Source organism: Phyllobates terribilis, unplaced genomic scaffold, assembly GCF_046119375.1.
Source record: "Phyllobates terribilis strain yellow unplaced genomic scaffold, ASM4611937v1 Scaffold_11__3_contigs__length_659146591, whole genome shotgun sequence".
Classification (NCBI taxonomy): domain Eukaryota; kingdom Metazoa; phylum Chordata; class Amphibia; order Anura; family Dendrobatidae; genus Phyllobates; species Phyllobates terribilis.
In genome coordinates this window covers 318,060,243-318,081,860 of record NW_027362771.1, presented here as the reverse complement: position 1 = coordinate 318,081,860, position 21,618 = coordinate 318,060,243, and the positions used below count along the sequence as shown (strand labels likewise).

Below are 21,618 nucleotides of genomic sequence, written 5' to 3'. Positions count from 1 at the left end.
GGTTCAATATATGTTACTTCTATGTCCTGAACCTCATTATTGAATTTGGTTTTGCAATGTAGGTATGAAAAGAGCCGTATTTGTTGGGTCAGTGGAGGAGTGGTCTATATAGCAATGTCCTTCCAATGTATAGGTTTCTGGACTGAAATTATAGCATGAACATGTCCAGAAAGATATTTTTTGGCTTTATAGTTTAGTAATAACATAATAACATATTGTTTTCTATTTTAAAATAGTGCCCCTAGTGATGAAGTTTGGTAGCTGCAAGCCACGTAAGATTTCTTAATATCCCAATGAAATATTAGATGGCAAAACTTTTTTGAGTTAAATTTCAAGTACAAAAAGGCTGTAAAGCATTTAATGAACCTCACAGAAAGCTGATGCTCTTGAGTGATGGTGTAATAGCAAATCTTAAATTATTAAGGGCGCCATATTTATCCATAGCATACGGGCATTGTAACACTCTGACCCGCTCAACATGCATATTAATTCAACAGCTGGAAGGAGACGTGGTGCCAGACCATTTTAACATTTTATCGTCAAGAAAAAAATATAATTTCAAAGGCATACTGATAGGGAATTTAGATTCTGAGCCCCAATGGGGACAGTGCCCATAATGTCTGTAAAGCACTGTGGAATTAATGGCACTATATAAGTGAGTAAAATAAATAAGGGTAAGTACACACAGGGTGGAATTGCTGCAGATTTTTACCTCCAGGTAAAATCTACAATGGAATAAAGTAGGAGTCAAGTGGATGAGATTTCTAAAACCTCATCTACCTGCCATGGATGTTTCCAGCACACAGTGACTAGGGGTGTGGATTTTAAGAGCTTAAGCATGTGAATTTCTGTTCATTTGCACCTCAGATTTCTCCTGTTTCAATGCATCAGGAGAGAAATCTACTGTAAATTTGCATCAAAATGTGCATTTTATGGTGGAATTGCATTTGAAAAGTCTGTTGTGTGGAAGCCATAAGATTCTCCGTCATAGAATGAACCAATGTACCTAATGGCCGTTACTCAGAGTCTGAATCTAGTTGTGTAGGGTGTGTGGATTGTGCATGCTCTTTTTGTGGTACTATCTGACATTGCATAACTACTGTATGACCAGTACAAAATGTCACATCTATTAGAAACCCCGCCACATGACCTGCTAAATCTGTGAAGCTGTTTACCTTTCCTAATCGGATTACTCCATCTTTAATTGGGGTCTACATGCAGTCTAATCAGGGGTCTTCATTTACAAATCTATTGGAATAATATTGATTGTCCTTAAGAACATCTTATAGGTAGGTTTTTGCCCTCAGGCTACAAGCAGCCAAATCAACGGTAGGAACACGAGTATAGAAAGTCGAATTGTTTCCCTTTTAGCTTTCCCTCTTTTTTAACTTCTTGCTTTGGCTTTAAACCTCTTCAAACTGGCCTATGTATAAACTGCATTATTTCATACATTCGAGGACTCTCTTTTTAAGAACATACACTTTTGTATGGTTAACTGATAATTGCAAGAATAAAATCTTGAGATATGTCTATTTTTCACCCTTGTGACTAAAATACGGATTGAAGGCTACCAGCCCAGTTTACATATTTTCATGGAGATATAGTGTAGGAAAGATTTTGCCACTACATGCTTTTTTTTACTGCCTATGGTGAAAATGTTTAATCAAGCATACCAAATGAGCTTGTCCACTGAAACACTTACACATTTTTGTGACACAGGGTTATATTTTTACTCTATCATACCCTGTTTTACTCTGCATACTATTAACGTATCCTTAAAGAGTTCCAGAATCTTAAACATCTCCGTTGCCTTTAAGGTGCTGCCAAATATATCGCATTTCACCCTTACAAAATGGAAATTCCTGTGTTTTGCAAACCGTCTAGTGTTGTCAAATACATTGTGAGTTGTTGCATTGAACCCTCATGGGGCTTCATTATACTATTCAGCAGCAAATAACCGAATATGTTGTAAATTGCAAAATTCACAATATACGGAGCTGAAGACAAGTGCATGATAAAGGACACACCACGTATGAACTGTAGTTACTCAGGGGTGACATCTATTAACAGGAAAGAGGATACCACCCACTGTGGTCTTCAAAAGAACTTAGTATGACCTTGTAGCCAATTTCTTCACGTTAAGGAGAAACTATGAGAATATTTGACTATTTAATAATGGTTTGTGCTCCATGTCATTATACCATGTAGACATTCTGTAATAACTGTCAAAAGTCAGCATACCACAAGTTGGCGATGAGCTTTCAGAAACAGATGTTATTATTGTCCATATTCAAGTTTTTCATAAAATTATATTTCATACATTTTAAAGAGCTGCATAGATACATTCAACTCTAACACAGTTATATATGGCATGACATGCCCACATTGCCAGGGTTAATGGGTCTTATAGCCATGCTTCCTCCTTGAAACATTACAGTTTAAGCAATACATTTCTCCCCATGGTGATAGATGAAGATGTTTTTAATCAATGCAGAAAGAGTGAGAGAAGCCAAGTCGTTCTACCCCATTTCCGGTTGCTAGGATTTTTATCTGCAATATTTAAAGCCTCAGTTACGCCCCGTACCATAAGAAAAGGCCTGCAGCACCCTGAACAGCAGATTGAAATACAGACCTTTCTTGTTGGAAAAAGCATCACATGAATATCATATCTAAACAAATGTACCTTTTCCCCCACAATATATACAGCTGCAGTTCCCTTTCTGATCATGCAGTCATTCACCAATATTCTCGCCATTTGCTATCATAAGAATAACATGTTTTCCTGTTACGGTCACAGATTGAGATACATTTCATGTTGCATTGAGCTCAGTTCTTTGATAATGCAGATTTTGCTTTTGTGGCAGTTAAATGACTACGGATGCCATATGCTAGAAAAGGTATTTTATCCTTTAAAACCATGCCGAGTTAAAAAATTAGAAAATCTTAACCCTTTTTTCTTTCTGCATAATCGAGCAGGGTGCTGCAGACTGTTAAAAATGGTAATTTCGTTTGATGCCAAAGTAACCTTTATCTTGGCACAAATTGTTTTCTCATCCACAAACATCAGAAGGCTGACAAAGGGTTAATTAGATCTGCAGGAGTTTGGTGCAGAGTGGAAAGATGCGCCAGCTTTTTAGCATCCTGCATCGTGGCTTTGCCATAGTTGTATATAGCAAAGCAGAACAGACTGCCCTCCACCCTCTATTTTTTTTGTAATCTTTTTCTATAGGTGTCTTTACAGTCTTGAATAACCAAAACTAGACACCTCTGATCACTAAGAAGGAACTCAACGTTCCCAATACCTTTTTATGAAAAATAATCAATATAACTATATACTATAACAAAATAGATTATTTCCCTCCAAAGTCTTCAAAAAATTTCTTTTATTGCATTAATTTTTTTTTTTAACATTTGGCACAGTACAAATTTGTGGTGCATTTTCCTCTTTTTTAATAAGATAAACCTGGAAAGATTGGTCTGGGACTTCTTAACAAAAGAATTCTCCTTAGAAATGGGGTGTTGCTCTTGTATTTGAGCAGAATTTTTGTTTTGTGTGAAAAACAGCATTCATGGACGTCTCATCATTTTGCTTTCTGATTAATACAAGGCTAAGCCTTGCATTTTAGTCATTATGGCACATTAACAGCATTTCTTATATAATTTTACTGCCTAACCATCATAACTCTTCTTAAATAGAACTTACAAGTTAGAAAATATTTTTAAATTTTAATATAATCTGTTTCTGTCATAAGCCCATAGATTTAATATATAAGCATTTACAAGAAAACAAAAGTGTCTCTCTCTCTTTCTGTACAAAAGTTGCTGTCTTTTTGTGCATTCTATTGCATTTTAATTTGAAAAAAGTCATATTTGAGTTTCCTGTACCTTCTCTTTTGTGTGGGTCTGAATTATATAAGGTTCAGAGATGGTTGTAATTGTGGAGTGTAGAGAATTACCGATACTGTTAGCCGTCCAATGGGCCCCATGGTGTGCTGGCTTGTAGGTGTTGTAGTTCATATGGTCGTGAATGGTTGGCAAAACTACTGGCCCCTCACCTGATACTCGTGTTGGACTCCCACTTGGGATGTCCTCATCCACTTGAATTATCTCGACAGTTCGTGCAGCTGCTACAGTGCTTCTTTGTTGATGCCGCTTTCTTAGTTTGTAAAACACAATTAGCATGGCGGCTGCCAAAAGCGTGACTGCCACAAAGCAGCCAATGATTATTTTAGTGGTCTTCATTACCTCATCCAAACTAGTTTGCGTTTTGTCTCCAGTGTCTAAAGTTGGGACTGCCACCTGTTTTGGCATTTTGGTGGTTTGGATGAGCACTGTGGTGGTAGTGGTAAATGCTGGCTGATACCCAGTGGAAGTGGTTGGCACTGGCTTGATTATCATTGAGATTTCTTCAGGAGCCATATCCGTAGTCTCCACAGTGACTGTAGTGAAGAAGCTGTAGTTGGAAGTGTTGAGCTCTGCAGTACTGACATTGAGATAGGCCGAAGCATTAGAGTTTCCCGCAACATTGGTTACCATGCAAGTGTAGACTCCAGTATCAGTAAGCAATACATGTGAGAAATTTAACGTTCCATCATTAAGTATGGAGATTCGTGGATGGTTGGAAGCGTGGCTCAGCACAGTACCATTAGGTAGCAGCCACCTTACAGATGACATGGCTGAAGTTCTACATTTGAGTTCTGCCACTCTTCCCTCGGAGATATTTAAATCCCTAGGAGCGTCCATAATAAAAGGGGCTGAGCATTGGAACGATGAGTGGTCCACCTCAACCACGTACTTCCCCTTCATGTGCGGTGGGGAATGACAGCGACCACAGCACGTGGAGTTGGTTGGAATATACTCTCGGAGCCACGAAGAAAGCCAAAGAACATCACAGTCACAGTCCCATGGATTGTGGTGCAAATGCAATTCCACCAAGTATCTCAAATGGGCAAAAAGGTCATGTGGAAGGGAGGATAGGTTGTTATGGGCCAAGTTTAATTCTACTAAAGATGTCAGGTCATCAAAAGCGTTGCGCTCTATAATATTTATCTGAGAGTTCATAATCCATAGCTTTTTAAGTGCTCTTAATCCATGGAACGATCCTGGTTTGATTTCAGGAAAGTTGTTGCCAGAGATCTCAAGTTCCTCTAGCCCTATCAAGGGTGTAAGGTTTGGCATGTCTCTAATATTACACATTCCAAGGTTAAGATACTTCAGATTGTACAATCCCTCAAATGCCCCCTCAGAAATGTATTCCAACTTTTTAAGCTCTCCTAGGTCCAGACGCATTAGTGAAGGGACTCTATTGAACGCATAGGATGGTATACTCTCAATGGGGTTATTCCTGAGCCATAATTCTCTCAGTTTAGAAAGATACTCAAATGCCCCGCTAGGTATTACAGTCAACCTGTTGTCAAACAATTCCAAAGTGTTGAGGCTAGCCAAACCATTAAAAGCCCCAACCTCTATTTGACGTATTATATTTCTACCAAGTTGTAGAACTTCTAAGTGGTGGAGATGTCTAAAGGTGTCAGCTTGGATCATGTGGATGTTATTTTCCATGAGATTGAGGTACCTTGTGTTAGATGGGATACCTTGGGGTACTTCAGACAGGCCACGGCGCGTACAAACAACCTTGCTAAACTGATTACTGCAGGAACAAACAGAAGGGCAGTTTTGTTGCCCTGAAAATGCTGCACAGGGGATCCACACTTGCACCATGAGGTAGATTACAGAAAACAGGATGGCCTTCCAGGTATGGTGCACAGTTACCAGCCACAAGAAATTCATGATGTGGCACGTTCATAATTCACCATCGTCTGGGATTTGGCATGGAAACGAGAACTTGGCCCTACCCAGGCTTTAGGAGGCTACAAATTCCCTTTTCCATCTACACACTGGTGGGAATGGTGGTCAACAAAGGAAGGGGGTGCTATATCATGAAGCAGTTAGCTTTTTCCTTTAGCTAAAAACATCAACTTATAATGCATTGAACAGACAAAAAGCAAAATGTTATATACTTAGGGAAAGAACACTTCAAATTCCTTACGCCAGTGGCCACCTCCAGGGAGCTGGGTTATCAGTCCTTCCATAAATTCCTTAATTTTAATTATCAGCAAGAATTCCGATTGATGATGGGGTTGATGTAAATGTTAAAAGACAAAATGGCTCCTTTAGTAAATCCCAACACAAGAGAAGAAAAAAAAATAACCTTAAGAGAAATGTAAGAAGGGAGTGAGGCCCACTTGGCTATGCAGGTGCATCATTCTGCTGCTCCCCCGGGACTGGTGCCTTTTGCAGTTGAGCTATTCGTCCTTGGATTCCACTGCTGTCTCTGCAAGAAGACTGACGATAATCCATTGCTGAGAGAAACTGAAGACCAGGTATCGGTTGGTTTGAAAAGGAGAAGGAAGCAAAGAAGGGTTCACAATCCCAAATATTGAAACCCTCAGTTGTTGGTTTTTTTTATCTTCCTCAGTCTAGTTTTCCATAGATATTCCTCTGAAGCACAGGCTGTCTGCAGGATTCTGATTCGTACAAAGAGAAAGGCAGCACATTGCAGGCATTGACGGCTTGTTTTCTCCCCTCTCCTTGCTGGCTTTGCTTTCCAAGCTGTGGATGCAGCAGCTGCAGCCTGCCTCCTGCACACTTAGCAATAATCCATCAATATCTCAGAGGCGAGCAAGTAAAGGGGGGTAGAAAGTATGCTGGAGAGGAAGCCACACACAAACACACACCTCAGTGCTTCAGCCCTTGAATGGAGATTGGTCCGAAGAAGGGACAGCTTTCACAGCCTTTCTCCTCCTGCCTCGTGGAAATCCCACTGTAGCTCCTTTTGTTGTGAGGTAGTGAGTTGAGGGCTTCTCCTGGTTTGTCCAGGGGTGATGGCAGCGGTATCAGAGCCCCGGAGCATGTTCCTCTGCTAACAGTCCTCCTCTCGCCCTGCTCGCTTGGTGTTGGATACAGCAGCCCACCAGCCCGGCTGCTCTCTCATCCTTTCGCCCTTCAGTCAGAACGTGGATGTACTGCTGACGCATACTGTTCTGAGCTGAACATTAGCGTGATGCAGTGCTCCTATGTATTCACACAGCTCCCCTCCCACTCTTCGCTTTTTTTCTTTCCCTCTAGGGGTTAATGCTCAAAGCTTCCAGCCAAGTTGCATTGGCTGGTTCACATTCCCTTCCCCCTTTATCTTTTCTTGTCTCTTTATCGAAGAGAGGAGTTTCGGAGTCCCCGGCTTGCAGCGGCGGATGCTTTCCCGGTTCCCTTCAGTGAGATCCGTTAATGATGCCGATCAGGTGCCGGGCTTTTTTCAGTTTTTTGCCCTCTCCTCTCGTTCTGCGTTCAGCCCTTGTCTTAGCCTGCACTGGGATAAATGCAGAAATGAGGTTTCAGCTGCCAGCGGCAGGAAAGACCTGATTGGTTGCTCTGCCTGTGCAGCGTCATCAACGCCAATTGCTGACTTTGCTTCCCTTTGACGGCAGGGGTAATTTCCCCCCTGGTCCGGATCCCACCTTTCTACCCCTCTGCAGCTGACTGTATTCACACCCCCAAGTTGAGCGAAACAATCAGAAGCAGCGCGGATTCACCGGCGGGGGGGAGTCTTCACGCCTGGTAAAGCTAGTGCTGCACCTTGTCCTCGCCACAATGTTTAACCCTTGTGGTGGCAGGATCTGCAGAATCACACAGCAGAGGAGGCTGGCTTTCCACTCTGTGACCTGTTCCTCCACCTGTGAATCACTCTGGCTTATTGCTGTGGAGCTAGCCTTCAGAAGCTGCATCTTCCCCTATATTACTGTCTCCCCCTATGTGCGCCTGAAAGGAAATGCCTGCTGCATTGCACTGCTCGTCAGGTGGAGGTGAAAGCATTGAGGGGATGAAGCTGGTCCTCGTCACCTGCCCCTGCTTCATGAGTGCTCTGCAATGCTCCCGCACTGGTAAGTTACATCTCTGAACGAGTTACATTGCTCTCACGTTTCTATGCAATAGGTAATTATTATGGCGTTTGCCTTCATCCCTTCACATCCCACTGAAGTTTTAGATGTGTTTCACATCTGCAGTATTTGCAGAGATTGTGTTTATGCTCTTGCTTTCCCAGCAATACATTGATTTTCTTCTTAAATCTGACCTTTCCATTGCTTCTCTAAGGGCTTCTCGAAAGAATTCAAATGAATACCAAGTAACAGCTTAACACTTTGTGCCAGATCTCCGGTCTTCTGGTGGTAGTTCAAAAGTCGAATCCTGCCCCCCTCTCTGTCTCTGTAAGGCTGGGAACCTTAGTGCCTTAATTATGTTATTAGATTTCTAGTTTATACTAAGCATAATATCAAATTTGTTAGAATATGGGATGAAAAAGTATGTAGCAGGGGCATTATACTTTTCTCCTTACTAATGGGAACTCTGTATGGACTTTGGGTGGAGAATAAACTTACTAGACTTCACTTCCGCATCGCTCTTACGGTTTCTCCTCCAGTCTGGATGTGGATGCCAAGTGAGCTGCAGAAGCCTGCTTTCACTGCAGAATCTGCTCGTGGGGGGCATGGTCACTTTCTATGTAGTTAATATTAATAAAAAACAGCTTTTTAGCCTTTATAGAAATAAACTTTCAGTCGCTAATACGCCATGTAAGCGTCCGATATGAGAGGTGATACATTTAACACATTCTCCACCAGAGGGACCTGAATGGTATTTTTTCTCTATCTCGTGCTGTGACTGCAGATTGTAGTTTAATGTCTTTATTTGTGGAGGGTGATACAGTTTGTAATAAAAGTATTTCATGTGTATATGAAATATAGATTTATTTTATACCTTGATTCACTTTGTGGAACGAGGAGCAGAATATGCTGACTTTTCCTCCTGTTAGGAAGTATTGTGGATTAAGGCTACACATGACTAGTGTCTTTGTCTAAAAATAAGGGGACGCACTTGTATTTCATTTTTTATACCCACAGACTGCTTTGAGTCACATTCTATATAACCATTACTGTTCATTGGATTTAGATTTAGGAGTTTACATGGGATCCTATTGCCCCCTTTATCCCTTTGCACTATTATATGTTATAAGTGAACTAATGGCTATATTGAGCCCTTTTTTGGACTGAGAAAACAATAGCCATTAAATAGGCAGTAACTCTATACTGTAATGGCTGGGTAATCGTTTGGTGGATTTTCTGCAGCAAAGCCATTGAATCCTCCTTATGTGGGCAGTGGTCCTATTCTGTAAGCTGGTGTTCAATAGAAGCCATGTTTAATACTGCAAAGGGGAGAATCAGCTTTTCAAGCAAGATGCAGAGAAAACAAACTGTAATACCCAATCTGACATTTGGTTTACACAATATTACATGTTTAATGGGCATAGGTTTATAAAAATGAAATGGCATTATGATAATGTGTTCCCTCACTACCATGATAGAAAACATGACAGTATATAAGTAGACCAATTCCCTGCTGAGGCTGACATCGCAACGCCTACAGATATGTTCCTATACTATGTAGCACAATAAGCAGTTCAGAATATGTGGAATAATACATCTTAATATGTTTCATAGTGGATGGTTTCGCGAAATGTTTTGTGTGAATGTGATTTCCTTACAATTGCAAGGTCCTTATGTTCTGTACTGAATATTGAAGCTTGGCTCTTCTCTCGTCCTGTCTGTCATTCCCTACGCTGCATATTTTGCATCTATTCAGTGTTTTCCTATGAATGTGGTGTGTGCAGGAAAAGGATCCTTTGGGTTCTCTCGTATGATGCAGATTATTGTTGCCATGAACGCCTCCAGTTCACGTAGCTGCTGTTCTGTGGAATTTCTTGGAAAGCAGACGATCCTAAAGATGAATTTTCCCTTCCACAAATCTCTAAACGGCCGTGGATTTATGTTTGTCCACACATGTATATATAACCATCACACTCTAGTAAAACTGGAAGGGTTATCACTACTTGTAGATGGACCCTGAATAGCCCCCAGGTGGTACTACTAAGGTTAAAGGTTATTATTTCACAAGGCAGCCAGCAGCAATGAATTGTTCCTAATTACTACTCTTAATCCGTAATCCTGCCTCTTCTGTGAGTAAAGAGAGAAGTCAGAATCATCTGCCATGTAGAGTTATTAATGCCACAGTAACAAGCCACACTTGGGTGCCATTTCTACCCTTGGCAAGTTACTGCTAAGCAGGGATTGTCTTGGCTGTGCATTACCTCATGCCTGATCTTGAAAGCTTTGAGCAATAATTTTTGTAGCCTGTCTCCTCAGATCTTGTAGATCTTAGAAAAATGTTACTGTAATGACTGTACTGAACTGTTACTATATAGTTTCCTTTTAAAGGTTACCCATTTTTTTTTACACATTCTTGGGCCGGTATACAAATTAAATAAGACCTCGGAGTAAAAAAAAGGTTTGCTTTAATAGTACTGCATTCCATAAATTGTGGGCATGGTTTTATCAGAAGCTTAATGTGTAGTTGTTAAAATGCTGGTTCGCTTTACCTACTGACATCTTGTCATTTACCAATTATGTAGAATGGGTAACGGAGGCTGGATCAATTACAGTAGTTCCCGGGAGAGCTTATTATAATTTATCAAACATTAGCAGATTAACTGCACCCACTCATTCACCATAGTTGGCGTTCTTTCTACCTTTCATTTAATTTGAGCAAAGCTTTTAATGGCCAAAATTGCTGCACTTCTTTTTTTTTTTTTTTGTTTGATGTGACCTTTTTTAGATAACAACAATGCTAGATGGTTAAAGGGATTTCTGTGTACTTGCAGGGTTCATATCAATCTGCAAAACCTCAAATAGTACAAAAGAGAATGACCGGCACTTTTGTGAGCCCAGCTCTTTACAGAGCATTCCATATGTGTATGAGGGTAGGCATAGTATAAACTATCCTGTGGGAAAAATGGTACAAAATGTACTACTCAGAAATGATGGGAACATTTACACATCACAGTATAACCCTAAGTCAGTTAAACTTTAGGGATATCATTCTGTCTAGTTAGGAAGCATAAGCGATGATCACTCATTTTCATCAGCTTTGGTGCAAATGACAACGGGTTCATAAAAGGGTCAACAGCAGACAAACTTCAAATGGGGAATGATTTTGCAGGTGGTGGCCACAGAAAATTACTCTTTTTTTAACTTTTCTGATTCTTCTGTAGTTCTGCCTTTTGCTGGTGTCCTCATCACTGCTGGAAGCATTAGATGGGACCTATAGCCCATTCATTTTGCACTGTTAGTCCAGCTGACATAGGGTTTGCTGTGTCTCCCAGCATAGTGCATGGGCCGTTACATGAGGAGAGCCAGACACTGGCATGCAAGGGCATCATTCAATCAGCTGGAATGGTATCCCTTATGCAAGGAGAAACAGGAGACACACTGCCAGAGCCCTGCAGAATTTCCAGCGCACCACTGGTGTGAATGTTTCTGACCAAACTGTTAGAAACACTCCATGTCAGTGGGATGAGGGTCCAAGGTGCTGTAGTGGGACCTGTGCTTACACCCTAGCACCTTGCTGCTCACTTGTCATTTGCCACAGAGCACCATAATTGGTAGGTCTGCCAATGGCACCGTGTTTGCTTCACAAATATTTTGGAGATTCACACTATGCAAATTTATAAGAATCTGGAGATGCCATGGTTAAAGGCTATGCTGCCTGCAACTTCATCTGGTGGTGGTCTGGAGATGAATATCCCTATACGGTCGCACACCTCCACGTGATAGCCGATGGTACCCTAACATCTGATAGGTACTGGATGAAATCTTCAGAGTCATTGTCAGACCTTACATTGGCACAGTGGGATCTGGGTTTCTTCTGGTGAAGGACAAGCCCAATCTCATGTGGCTAGAGTACTTAGGCATTTCCTGGATAATGAATACATTGATGCCATTGACTGTCCTTCACATTCCCCAAACCTGCATCCAACTGAGAACCTTTGGGACACTAAATAATGCCGCAGATTGTCCAGGAGCTCATTCATACCGTGATTCACCAGGACACCACTAACCATCTCTACAGGATCATCAATCGGACATTGTTGGGAGCGCATGTAGGCACCTTGGCACCATATAGGCTACTAAGTTACATTATGAGTTGTTGTGATATAATTCCCACAAATTGGAACCACATATGATTTCAAATTTTTGGCGTGATTAGAAATCCAGCTATAGATTATAATTTGGGTTCCATTGATATGTCATAATGTTCTCAACGAATTACACATTTTTTTTATAAGTAAAGATTTTCAATCTTTGTGATCCAATGCGAGTTTTAAATGTTCCCTTTAAGCAGAGTATGAAATTGAGGACAACTGGCATAAAAGTCTTGGCAAGATAGAAAAACCTTGGAGGAAAAATAGAACGAGGTTATCTAACATCTGCAGGTAGATATATAATGAAACCCACAATTGTTGAACAAAAGTTTAAAAAATAGATGTAAAAACCAATAATGGAGTAGGAGACACCAGGCCTGCGTGTTTCAAGTCCATACGGGACTCTTAAACAAGAGAAAAAAATGATTTTGCTCTCACTGAAATTCTACGAGTGTATTGACAAATGAAGTGGAAATTAATTATTGACTGTACAAAAAAGGCAAAAAATTTGTCTTGCGCCATATTTGCACAATAGTTTTAACTTTATCCTCTTTTCTGATTATTGGTGGGACTTAGTATGAGGAGGGAATGTCTTCATGGCCTGGTAAATTTATTGTAAATTATGACAGAAATATACCTAAGTTATAGTGCAAAAGTACACTAGTTCAAAACTGACATAGATTTGACTTTCTGCTGTATGTATGACTAGTGATGGTCCCTAATAAGGTACATTTTAAGGTAGGTGCACACGTTCAGTATTTTCAGTAGAAAAAATATGCCTCAAATACTGGAGTGCTGACAGGAAAAACATTGCATGAAATATACGCGTTTTTGCATCGTTTTTCCCCATTTATTTGAGTAAAATCCACTGAAAGAATTGACACCTTGCAGATTTGAAACTGCTTAAGATCTGCAAGGAAACAATAATCAGAACTCTCATTCACTTTGCGGGTACAGTAAAATGCTGTGTTTTTACGCTGGGAAAAACGCAACTTGTGAACTTACCCTTGATCCAACTAATTTCTTATTGGGACAGGTTTATGAAACAAAATTTTCTCCTGAGTGTTACTATTTGGGGCTAAGTCCTTACATCAGGAGTGGGGAACCTCTGGTCCACGATGACCTTTTCTGTGGCTCTGGGGCAGATTCCCAGGGACCGCAATGCTGGGGCCCCCAGCTGCGTTTTGCCAGCCCTTTAAAACCATCTTGCACTGTGAGCACGTGCACGGAGCATTCACTGCTGAAAGCTACGTGCGCATGTATTGAAGGATTACTCACTGGCCAGTGCCAGCGTCATAACGTACTTTGTGAGTGGAGTTAATGTGCAATGCGCTCCCGTTCCACATATGTAGACAGAAGCAGCAGCCCCCGTGTCTCCTGTGATGGGCTCCAGCCCCAATGTCTCTTGTGATGTGCATTCTCCAGCCCCAATGTCTCTTGTGATGTGCATTCTCCAGCCCCAATGTCTCTTGTGATGTGCATTCTCCAGCCCCAATGTCTCTTGTGATGTGCATTCTCCTGCCATAGCACCTCCTATACGATGTATATGCTCCAGTGTCTTTTGTGTGATGTATACCGCAGTCTAAGTGTCTCTTATGTGATGTATACAGCAGATCTCCCACTGCTTGAGTTCTGTAAATGTAATGTGAGCAGTGATCAATTTCCATTGGAAGGATACTTGCAGTTCAATATACATCTGTGTTCTTAACTTACTGCTGTTAAGTCCCTTTACAAAATATATCATCACAAAGTTGACTGCGATGAAGACAGATTCAAATCTGGCAAAGTTGTGATATGCAACATGATCACCTAACCTCACATGCCGCACCAAAGAGAAACAGCTCCAGCTGTCAAATTCGGGGTGAGTTAATAGTTTGATAAAATGTAGCAGGATAATTTTCATGCTGATAATTTTGTGCAGCCCCCGAATGATGTTATAAATATCCAAATGGCCCTTGGCAGATAAAAGGTTCCCCATCCCTGCTCTACATGCTTACTATCTCATAAGTAATGTCCGTGCCAGATTTTAGGGACACACTCTTTTGGCAAGATGACTGGTTACACTTGGTTGACAATTTAGTCATAAATTTTCAGGAGGAATAACAGAGGAATAGCAACAATGAAGATTTGTGGAAAAAAAATTATAATTTAGAATTTTATTTCATGGAGAAGTACAAGTATTTACTTGACAGACCCTCTATAGAGATATATTCACTGATTCATAGTAGAAACTCAAATCTGCTGCTTGTGAACACACCCTTAAGAGTAAGTAGAACTTCTACTTAAACACATATATGGATTTCTGGTTATGTTAAGGCAATGGGCACTTGCTGAATTTTTTGGATTGCTAGTTAGTGACATGATGGAGCTTATTTTATGTTTACTTGTAGAAGTTGACTATGTGAATTGCCAATTGAATTAATCCCATCTTTGAAACCCTTGCACTAGTTATTTCCAACATCTTATTTCTGCCAGAGTCCTGGTCTATGTGCAAGTGCATCTGAAGAAAAAGAAAAGCGCATCATAACCACAGAGCAAATCAGCCACGTCAAAGTCGAGTCTGTTATGAAGCATTCGTTATTAAGCCATTTGCTAACTAATAAGATTGCTGTTGTATGCTCGCTGGACCTGTGCACAATATCAGTTGTGACCTGTCCATTTCTCATAACTCCTTGCCTAGCATGCAGCAGTCATCGGTCCCTAAAAGGATTTTTTTTTTTTTTGCTTGCAAATCCATTAGTGGTTTTGGGTTTAGTCCAGATTAGGGGATTAGTAGATCTGGATTTTGCATGATTGTCCCTGCTGAGCTGGTTAGTGTAAAGTATGCTAATGGTGGAAGCAGGGAAGTAAGAATTTCCTCAGTTGCCTGCCAGACAAAATATGCCAGTCTTTCTTATGAATTTATTTTTTCTTTCTCTTCATTGGACAGTTCTGTATCAGGGAGCCTGCTGGTCAGAATTAGGATTTGGTTGCCAAATTACATAAATATCTTTTGTCTTTGTCCTGTGGCTAAAGAGTGAATAGTTTTCGTGTAGAAATGTTCCTTTCATGTATTTGCAGTCATGTTTGCTGCTTGTGCAATGAGTTTGTAGAAGTCCATGTCAGTATTCTGCAATGCTGGATCCTTTGTCGTCAGTCTTCTGCTCAGAAGATCAGATTACTCCGTATGGTTTAGTTCCTCCTTGCTGCTGAGAGCATCTGGTTGTTGACAAGTCCGGTTCCCCCCTAGAAAACAGGGCATCGGTGGCTGGCACTTTTGCTTGCATCATTTGGACCATGGGTTCACATCTTTTGAGAGTGGCCCCAGCTTATGTGTGATCTGTTTATATGGGTTGCCTCTTTCTGCTGCTGGCAATGAAATGGACACAGCCATGTTACATGCCTGTGGGAAAGGCATCGTGCCTGCCTGCCTGTATCTAACCCTTTACAAGCTGTTCCATACACATGAACAGCATCTGTTCACTCAGTCACTGTTCTCTTTTGGACGACTGCAATGTGAATGTCAAACAGTCAGGCTTACATATCCGTCAAAGTCTACCTGATTTTTCGTAGTGCTGTATGCTTCAGTCTATATGTTAACGCTCATTAAGTTCTTGCGTGGGAAACTTCGTTTTCTTAACTTGTAGACTGGACTCATGAATGGATGCCAATATAATATAGGTCATACATGTGATCAAAGCAGCTTTGTATATCAAGGTAATGTCTAGCAATGCTTTAATGTTGCAGCTTTGATTGCATTGCCATAAATGTGTGAAATTGTTATGCAGGTAGAGGTATAATTACATGCAGAAGACCATGAGTTGTTTATTAACATGAATTGAGATGCATTCTGGATGCAGATCCCATTCCCTCTAATCAGTACACCCCCTCTCAACGTTCTTCTACACCCTGTAATTAGGTGGAGTGTGCTGATTGAGACTGCTTCACACATCAGCTTTCCATGGGTACGTCTTATGTTTTCCAAAATAGTGCTACATTACTGTCCTCTGGTGACCTTTTCCATTTCTAGCAACCATAGCGTAGTTCTGTAGTGGCCATGTGATGATGTATGTACTATAGGGAGAATTTATTTGTGAGAAGTGTAAGGAGGGTGGGGGCTAGCTGCACACAGAGCTCTGCTCCTCTCACCACCATGCACTATCCATTAGGTTGGACCCCCCTAAGCAATGTGTCATAAGGTTGTACATTTCTAACAGGATGAACTATGTAAGGGTGTGTTAGTTATTCCAACATTTTTAGTGATTAAATATTTATCAAATGGACATCTGGAATTATTACTCTGCTGCATAGCGTTAGGGACTTGGCAAGGCTACCAGCCACAGAATACAGGCTTTACTACAAAGGCCATGTGTACCAGTGCCCAGAATATAATTGCAGGAGGCTTGCTTTGGTGATCTTTGTGTTAAAATCCCTTTAGCTTTTACTCAGATAAGCTTAGCATTCTTAATAGCCACACGTTTTAATTGATTTATCTTTTCCCAGTTTAACCCCTTTGTGTCTTGCCCAGAGCACACTTAAAAAAAATGCCGATGATCATGTTTGTAGAACTCGATTAATACCACAGTCGGTCAGTATTAGCCATATTTCCATGCTTTTGGTAATCTTAATATATGCTATTAGATTAAAACTGTAAATAGCGTAGTCTTACCTAACGGATGCTGGAGATAAGTGAGCTGAATGATCGGGCCACATTCACACAGGTTTTAGTTGTGGTTTCAGCGTCTAAATCCTGGACATACGTGTAAGTGATGTCTTTTATACCCAATTCATGTGACCTGGGAAGAAAAGAAAATTGGGATCTAATGACCATGTAGAGCATCCACCTCATGGGTCCAGTGCTGGGGGATCTACCCCATGCTCCCAGTAGTGCATAATCCTGCTGCCCAGATCCTTTTGTACACAAGCTACAGAGTGCTTCCACCATTCCAGCTGTTATGCAGGTCATCGAAGAGAAATCATCATAATAAAAGTGGAAGCTCTAAGAAAAGTATCAAAAAACCACCAGGGGTCACCATAACAAGTATGTTACAGTAGAATTCAGTAGCATTTGCATTTTCTTAATGATTCCAGTTGAAAAATTGTGACATTCTGTGATAGACGAATTAGAAGAAGTCCCGGTGATAAGAAACTGGGAAGAGTAGATGGAATTGTGCAGATCCGGCACAACTCTGATCAGAGTAATAGTCAAGATGTATTCCTTGATAAGACTGCTGCTCCACTTGTTGAAGTCGACACAACGGCTCATTAAAACTATTACAAGGCAAAAAACAAGAAAATATTGTAGTGGGTGTTGTCACGCTGAAGACAGAGATGGGAGGATGTAGAAAAACAACAAACATATTAAAAGACAGCAATGTGTTTCAAAACCAATTTGTAATCATATTAATTTTGTCTTTTAATAAATGTTGTTTTTCTTCACCTTCTCATCCTTGTCTTCATCGTGACAGTGCCCACCACAATGTCTTATTCTTATATTTTGCTAATTGTAGTAGTACAATGTAATATTTAATTGTGGGAGAACCCCTTTCAAAAGGGAAGTTTGTGCAGGTTAAGGCTGGGTGCCCACGTAGCATTTTTCAAGCGTATATGCTGCGGAATTTCCGCAGCGTAAACGCTTGAAAAACGCATGTATATCCGCACCCCATGGTCCCCAATGGGATTCCGCAAGTTCTATGCACATGCTGCGGATTTTTCCGCAGCGTTTATGCCGCGTTCAAAAATCCGCAGCATGTCATTTAATTTTGCGTTTCCGCAAGCGGAATTGCCTTTGTCCAATGCATAAAAACGCAAGGCAATTCCACATGTGGAAAACGCGTGATAAACGCGCGAAAAATGCGCGATAAACGCGTGCGGAATTCCGCATGCGTTTTTCCGGGAGAGAACTTGCATTTATGCAGCAGAAATTTTCTGCTTCATAAATGCAACGTGGGCACATAGCCTAATAGTGTTCTGAACCTGCCCGACACCCGCACTTAGAGCCCAGCTGCCAGGAGGAAATTAACTTTATTCCTCCGTTCCAGGTTCAGTCACCGCACTGTGTACAGAGAATGGTGGCCGCAGCCCTCACTTCCTGTTAATTACTTAACCGTACGAAGGCGGAGACCGTGACGCCAGCACTGATTGGGCGCCGGGCATCACGTGTCATAACATCCACATGAGAGCCCCGGGAACTCGAGTGCTGACACCGCTGGAACGGCGCTGGCACGGGAGATGAGTATAAGCTTTTATATTTTATCGGAGCCAAGCGAGGGGTATGAGAAGGGGTTGTCTAAGTGGTGGACAACTTCTTTTAAGTCTAATTAAAACATTTCTTGGAAAGTTGGGAGCATAATGGTGTACAGCCCAAGAGGGGGCCATCCCCGATCCCGCTATTTCAGTTCATTTTTATTTGAGAAACCCCTTTTGCAATTAATTTGTGGCCTAGTTAAGCACATGGAGAGTCACTAGAGTTGGGGACCAAGTACTTCATGGCTTTTACCCATATCGCAATAGTATATATGGCCCACGGCGTATATGTGTAGCTGTATATTAAGTTAGTACTCTGGGTGTGCTGGTCCTTTTTTATTTTTTTGTATACCTTTTTGGATTGTGCAGTGGGGGGTGTTGCCCCCTCACGGTCTGTGCATCCTTGTGCACTCAGCTTTCCCAGACAGGTTTTGATTAGAGATGAGCCTGGTTCCTATCTTTTAACCCTTTCATTCGAGGTTTGGTGATTGATTGCATCCATGTGAGGTGGACCTAAATATGGGGTAGGATGGCTTTTGTGCTTTTTGATCAAAAAATGTTAACTACAAACCTTACATTTTTATGTGTATCGTAATAGCGGAAAACATGATTCTTTAGGTCTGTATGATTATGGTGATCTCAAACTTATAAGGATTTTTTTAAGTGGTTAAAATAAATTTTTTGTAAAATAAAAGTAAACACCTAACTTTTTTATCTTTTGTTGATGGAGTTGTGTGAATGCTTGTTTTTTTGCTTGACGAACTGTCATTTATTTGGTACAATTTTGGCGTGCATACGAGGTTTTTTTATCATTTTTATTCCATTTTTTGGGGAAGCTGCAGCAACTGAAAAACAACAATTCTTGCTTTTTTGATTTTTTTTCTTTATTTCGTTTAGCGTTTATATTTTGATAGACTGAACTTTTAAAGAATCTGATACTGAATAGGTTTGTTTTACTTTCTTTAAATTGTAAAATGGGGATGATTCAAACAGCGCAATAATTGTCACTGTTGGATTGATAACGGCATCTAAGGGGTTAAGCCTCATTGATGTGAGCCAACTCTGGTCGCTGCCATTAGAGGCGAATGCCGACACTGATACCTGCCATGTTTGGAGCGGGTTCAGTTCCTCACAGATGTATTTTGTAGCGACTAAGGGTTATTTTCATCTCGTATATTTATGCCATGTCCACATGCTGATGGATCCTAGATTTGTCTTCAGAACGAGGCACTGATGCATACTCCACGGTGGCTCAGTGGTTATCAGCACTGCAGCTCTGGGGTCCTGGGTTAAAATCCCACCAAGGACAGCATCTGCAAGGAGTTTGTATGTTCTCCCTGTGTTTGCGTGGGTTTCCTCCCACACTCCAAAGACATACTGCTAGGGAATTTAGATTGTGAGCCCCAATGGGGATAGTGCCTATAATGTCTGTAAAGCGCTGTGGAATTAATTGTGCTATATAAGTGAGTAAAATAAATAAATAATCCTGTAAATAGATTCAGAATTCTCATTCATTTTGTATGTTAAATGCCACGACTTCTCCCCCTGAAAGTAGCAGGTTTTGAGCCCTGTTCTGGACATAAATGTGTGTCTTATTGAAGGGGACCCACATGTAATGTATATTTATAGTACATCCTGTGAGTATGCCAGAAATGAACAATATGGGAATACCCCTGTAAACCTAAAGTTATGGAAGTTACTAATTCTTTTGGTTTTATTTCTTAAAAATGTCAACATCTCTGCTTTCTGACATGTGTCTCCTCTAGAGGCTCAACATGGAGCAGACATTATACTTGTTCCAGCTGTCCAGCATATCCTTAGCTAGCTCAAAAGGATTTTTCATAACAATTAACATAAAGAATCTATAGTCACCAGCTAATAACTCTGCAAATCACGTGCCCACCAGCATTCTTTGTTTAATTGGCTACAGTGATGGTGGGGTTTAGTGTGCCCTGCAGCCAGTCACTGGCCTGAGCAGTCTTGTGCCGTACGCTACTGAGGCCATTGCTTGGTTTCAGCAACCACTTGTATAGATGACACTTCATTACTACAGCTAAGACCTCATTCAGACATCCTCGAGTCACCTACAAGATCTTGTTGTGTTTTTCACTTATAGAACACGTACCCATTATAGTCTATGGTACTGTTCACATGTCCGTGGTTTTTGCGCAACCAAATCACATGTTCGTTTTTGATCCGAGTCACAAATCAAAATTACCCATACAAGTCTATGGGTCTGTGAAAATAACGGACAACACAGGGATAGCATCCGTGTACAATCTGTGTGCGCCTGTGATTTACTTGGATAGATGTAGTGGACAGAAGTTTTGCCATTTTTTTTTTCTTTTATCATTGAAAATCACTGACAAAACACTGATGGTAATAACTGACACACTGACCATATGCTGATGAAACTCCGATCACAATCACTGATGAACAATAGGGATGAGTGGACCCGTGGAAGTTCAGGTTCGACCGAACTTCAGTCTAAAGTTCGGTTCGGGTACCCGAACCCCATAGAAGTCAATAGAGACCCGATCTTTGGAGCTGGAAAATTGTGTCCGTCTCTCTCACTCACACACACACACACACACACACACACACACACACACACACACACACACACACACACACACACACACACACACACACACACAACACACACACACTCTCACTCTCATCTCTCTCTCCTCTCTCCTCTCACACACTCTCTCTCTCTCACACACTCTCTCTCTCTCTCTCTCTCTCTCTCTCTCTCTCTCTCTCTCTCTCTCTCTCTCTCTTCTCTCTCTCTCTCTCTCTCTCTCTCTCTCTCTGTCCATCTCTCTCTCTCTCTCTCATCACTCTCTCCCTCTCTCTCTCTCTCTCCTCTCTCTCCTCTCTCTCTCTCACTCTCTCTCTCTCTCTCTCTCTCATCTTCTCTCTCTCTCTCTCTCTCTCTCACACTCTCTCTCTCTCTCTCTCCTCTCTCTCTCTCTCTCATCACTCTCTCTCTCTCTCTCTCTCACTCTCTCTCTCTCTCTCTCTCCATCACTCTCTCTCTCTCCATCACACCTCTCTCTCCATCACTCTCTCTCTCTCCATCACACTCTCTCTCCATCACTCTCTCTCTCTCCCTCACTCCTCTCTCTCTCCATCACTCTCTCTCTCTCTCTCCATCACACTCTCTCTCTCCATCACTCTCTCTCTCTCCATCTCTCTCTCTCTCTCTTCTCTCTCTCTCTCTTCTCTCTCAATCACTCTCTCTCTCTCTATCACCTCTCTCTCTCTCTCTCCTCACTCTCTCTCTCTCTCTCATCCACCTCCTC

General features: G+C 41.3%; 2 protein-coding genes across 3 annotated transcripts in view; one reads left to right on the top strand and one right to left on the bottom strand.

The window, feature by feature from the left end:
* Positions 1-21,618, top strand: part of SND1 (staphylococcal nuclease and tudor domain containing 1) — a 693,764-nt gene that overhangs the window by 496,531 nt on the left and 175,615 nt on the right. The window lies entirely within an intron of this gene.
* LRRC4 (leucine rich repeat containing 4) lies at positions 789-7,774 on the bottom strand. The gene has a single exon (XM_073652563.1). The coding sequence runs from the start codon at positions 5,788-5,790 to the stop codon at positions 3,865-3,867; it is 1,926 nt and encodes a 641-aa protein (XP_073508664.1). The 5' UTR covers positions 5,791-7,774; the 3' UTR covers positions 789-3,864.

Bases quoted from the DNA above. Each gene is read 5' to 3' on its own strand.
- LRRC4 (XM_073652563.1), bottom strand. From the start codon at position 5,790: ATGAATTTCTTGTGGCTGGTAACTGTGCACCATACCTGGAAGGCCATC.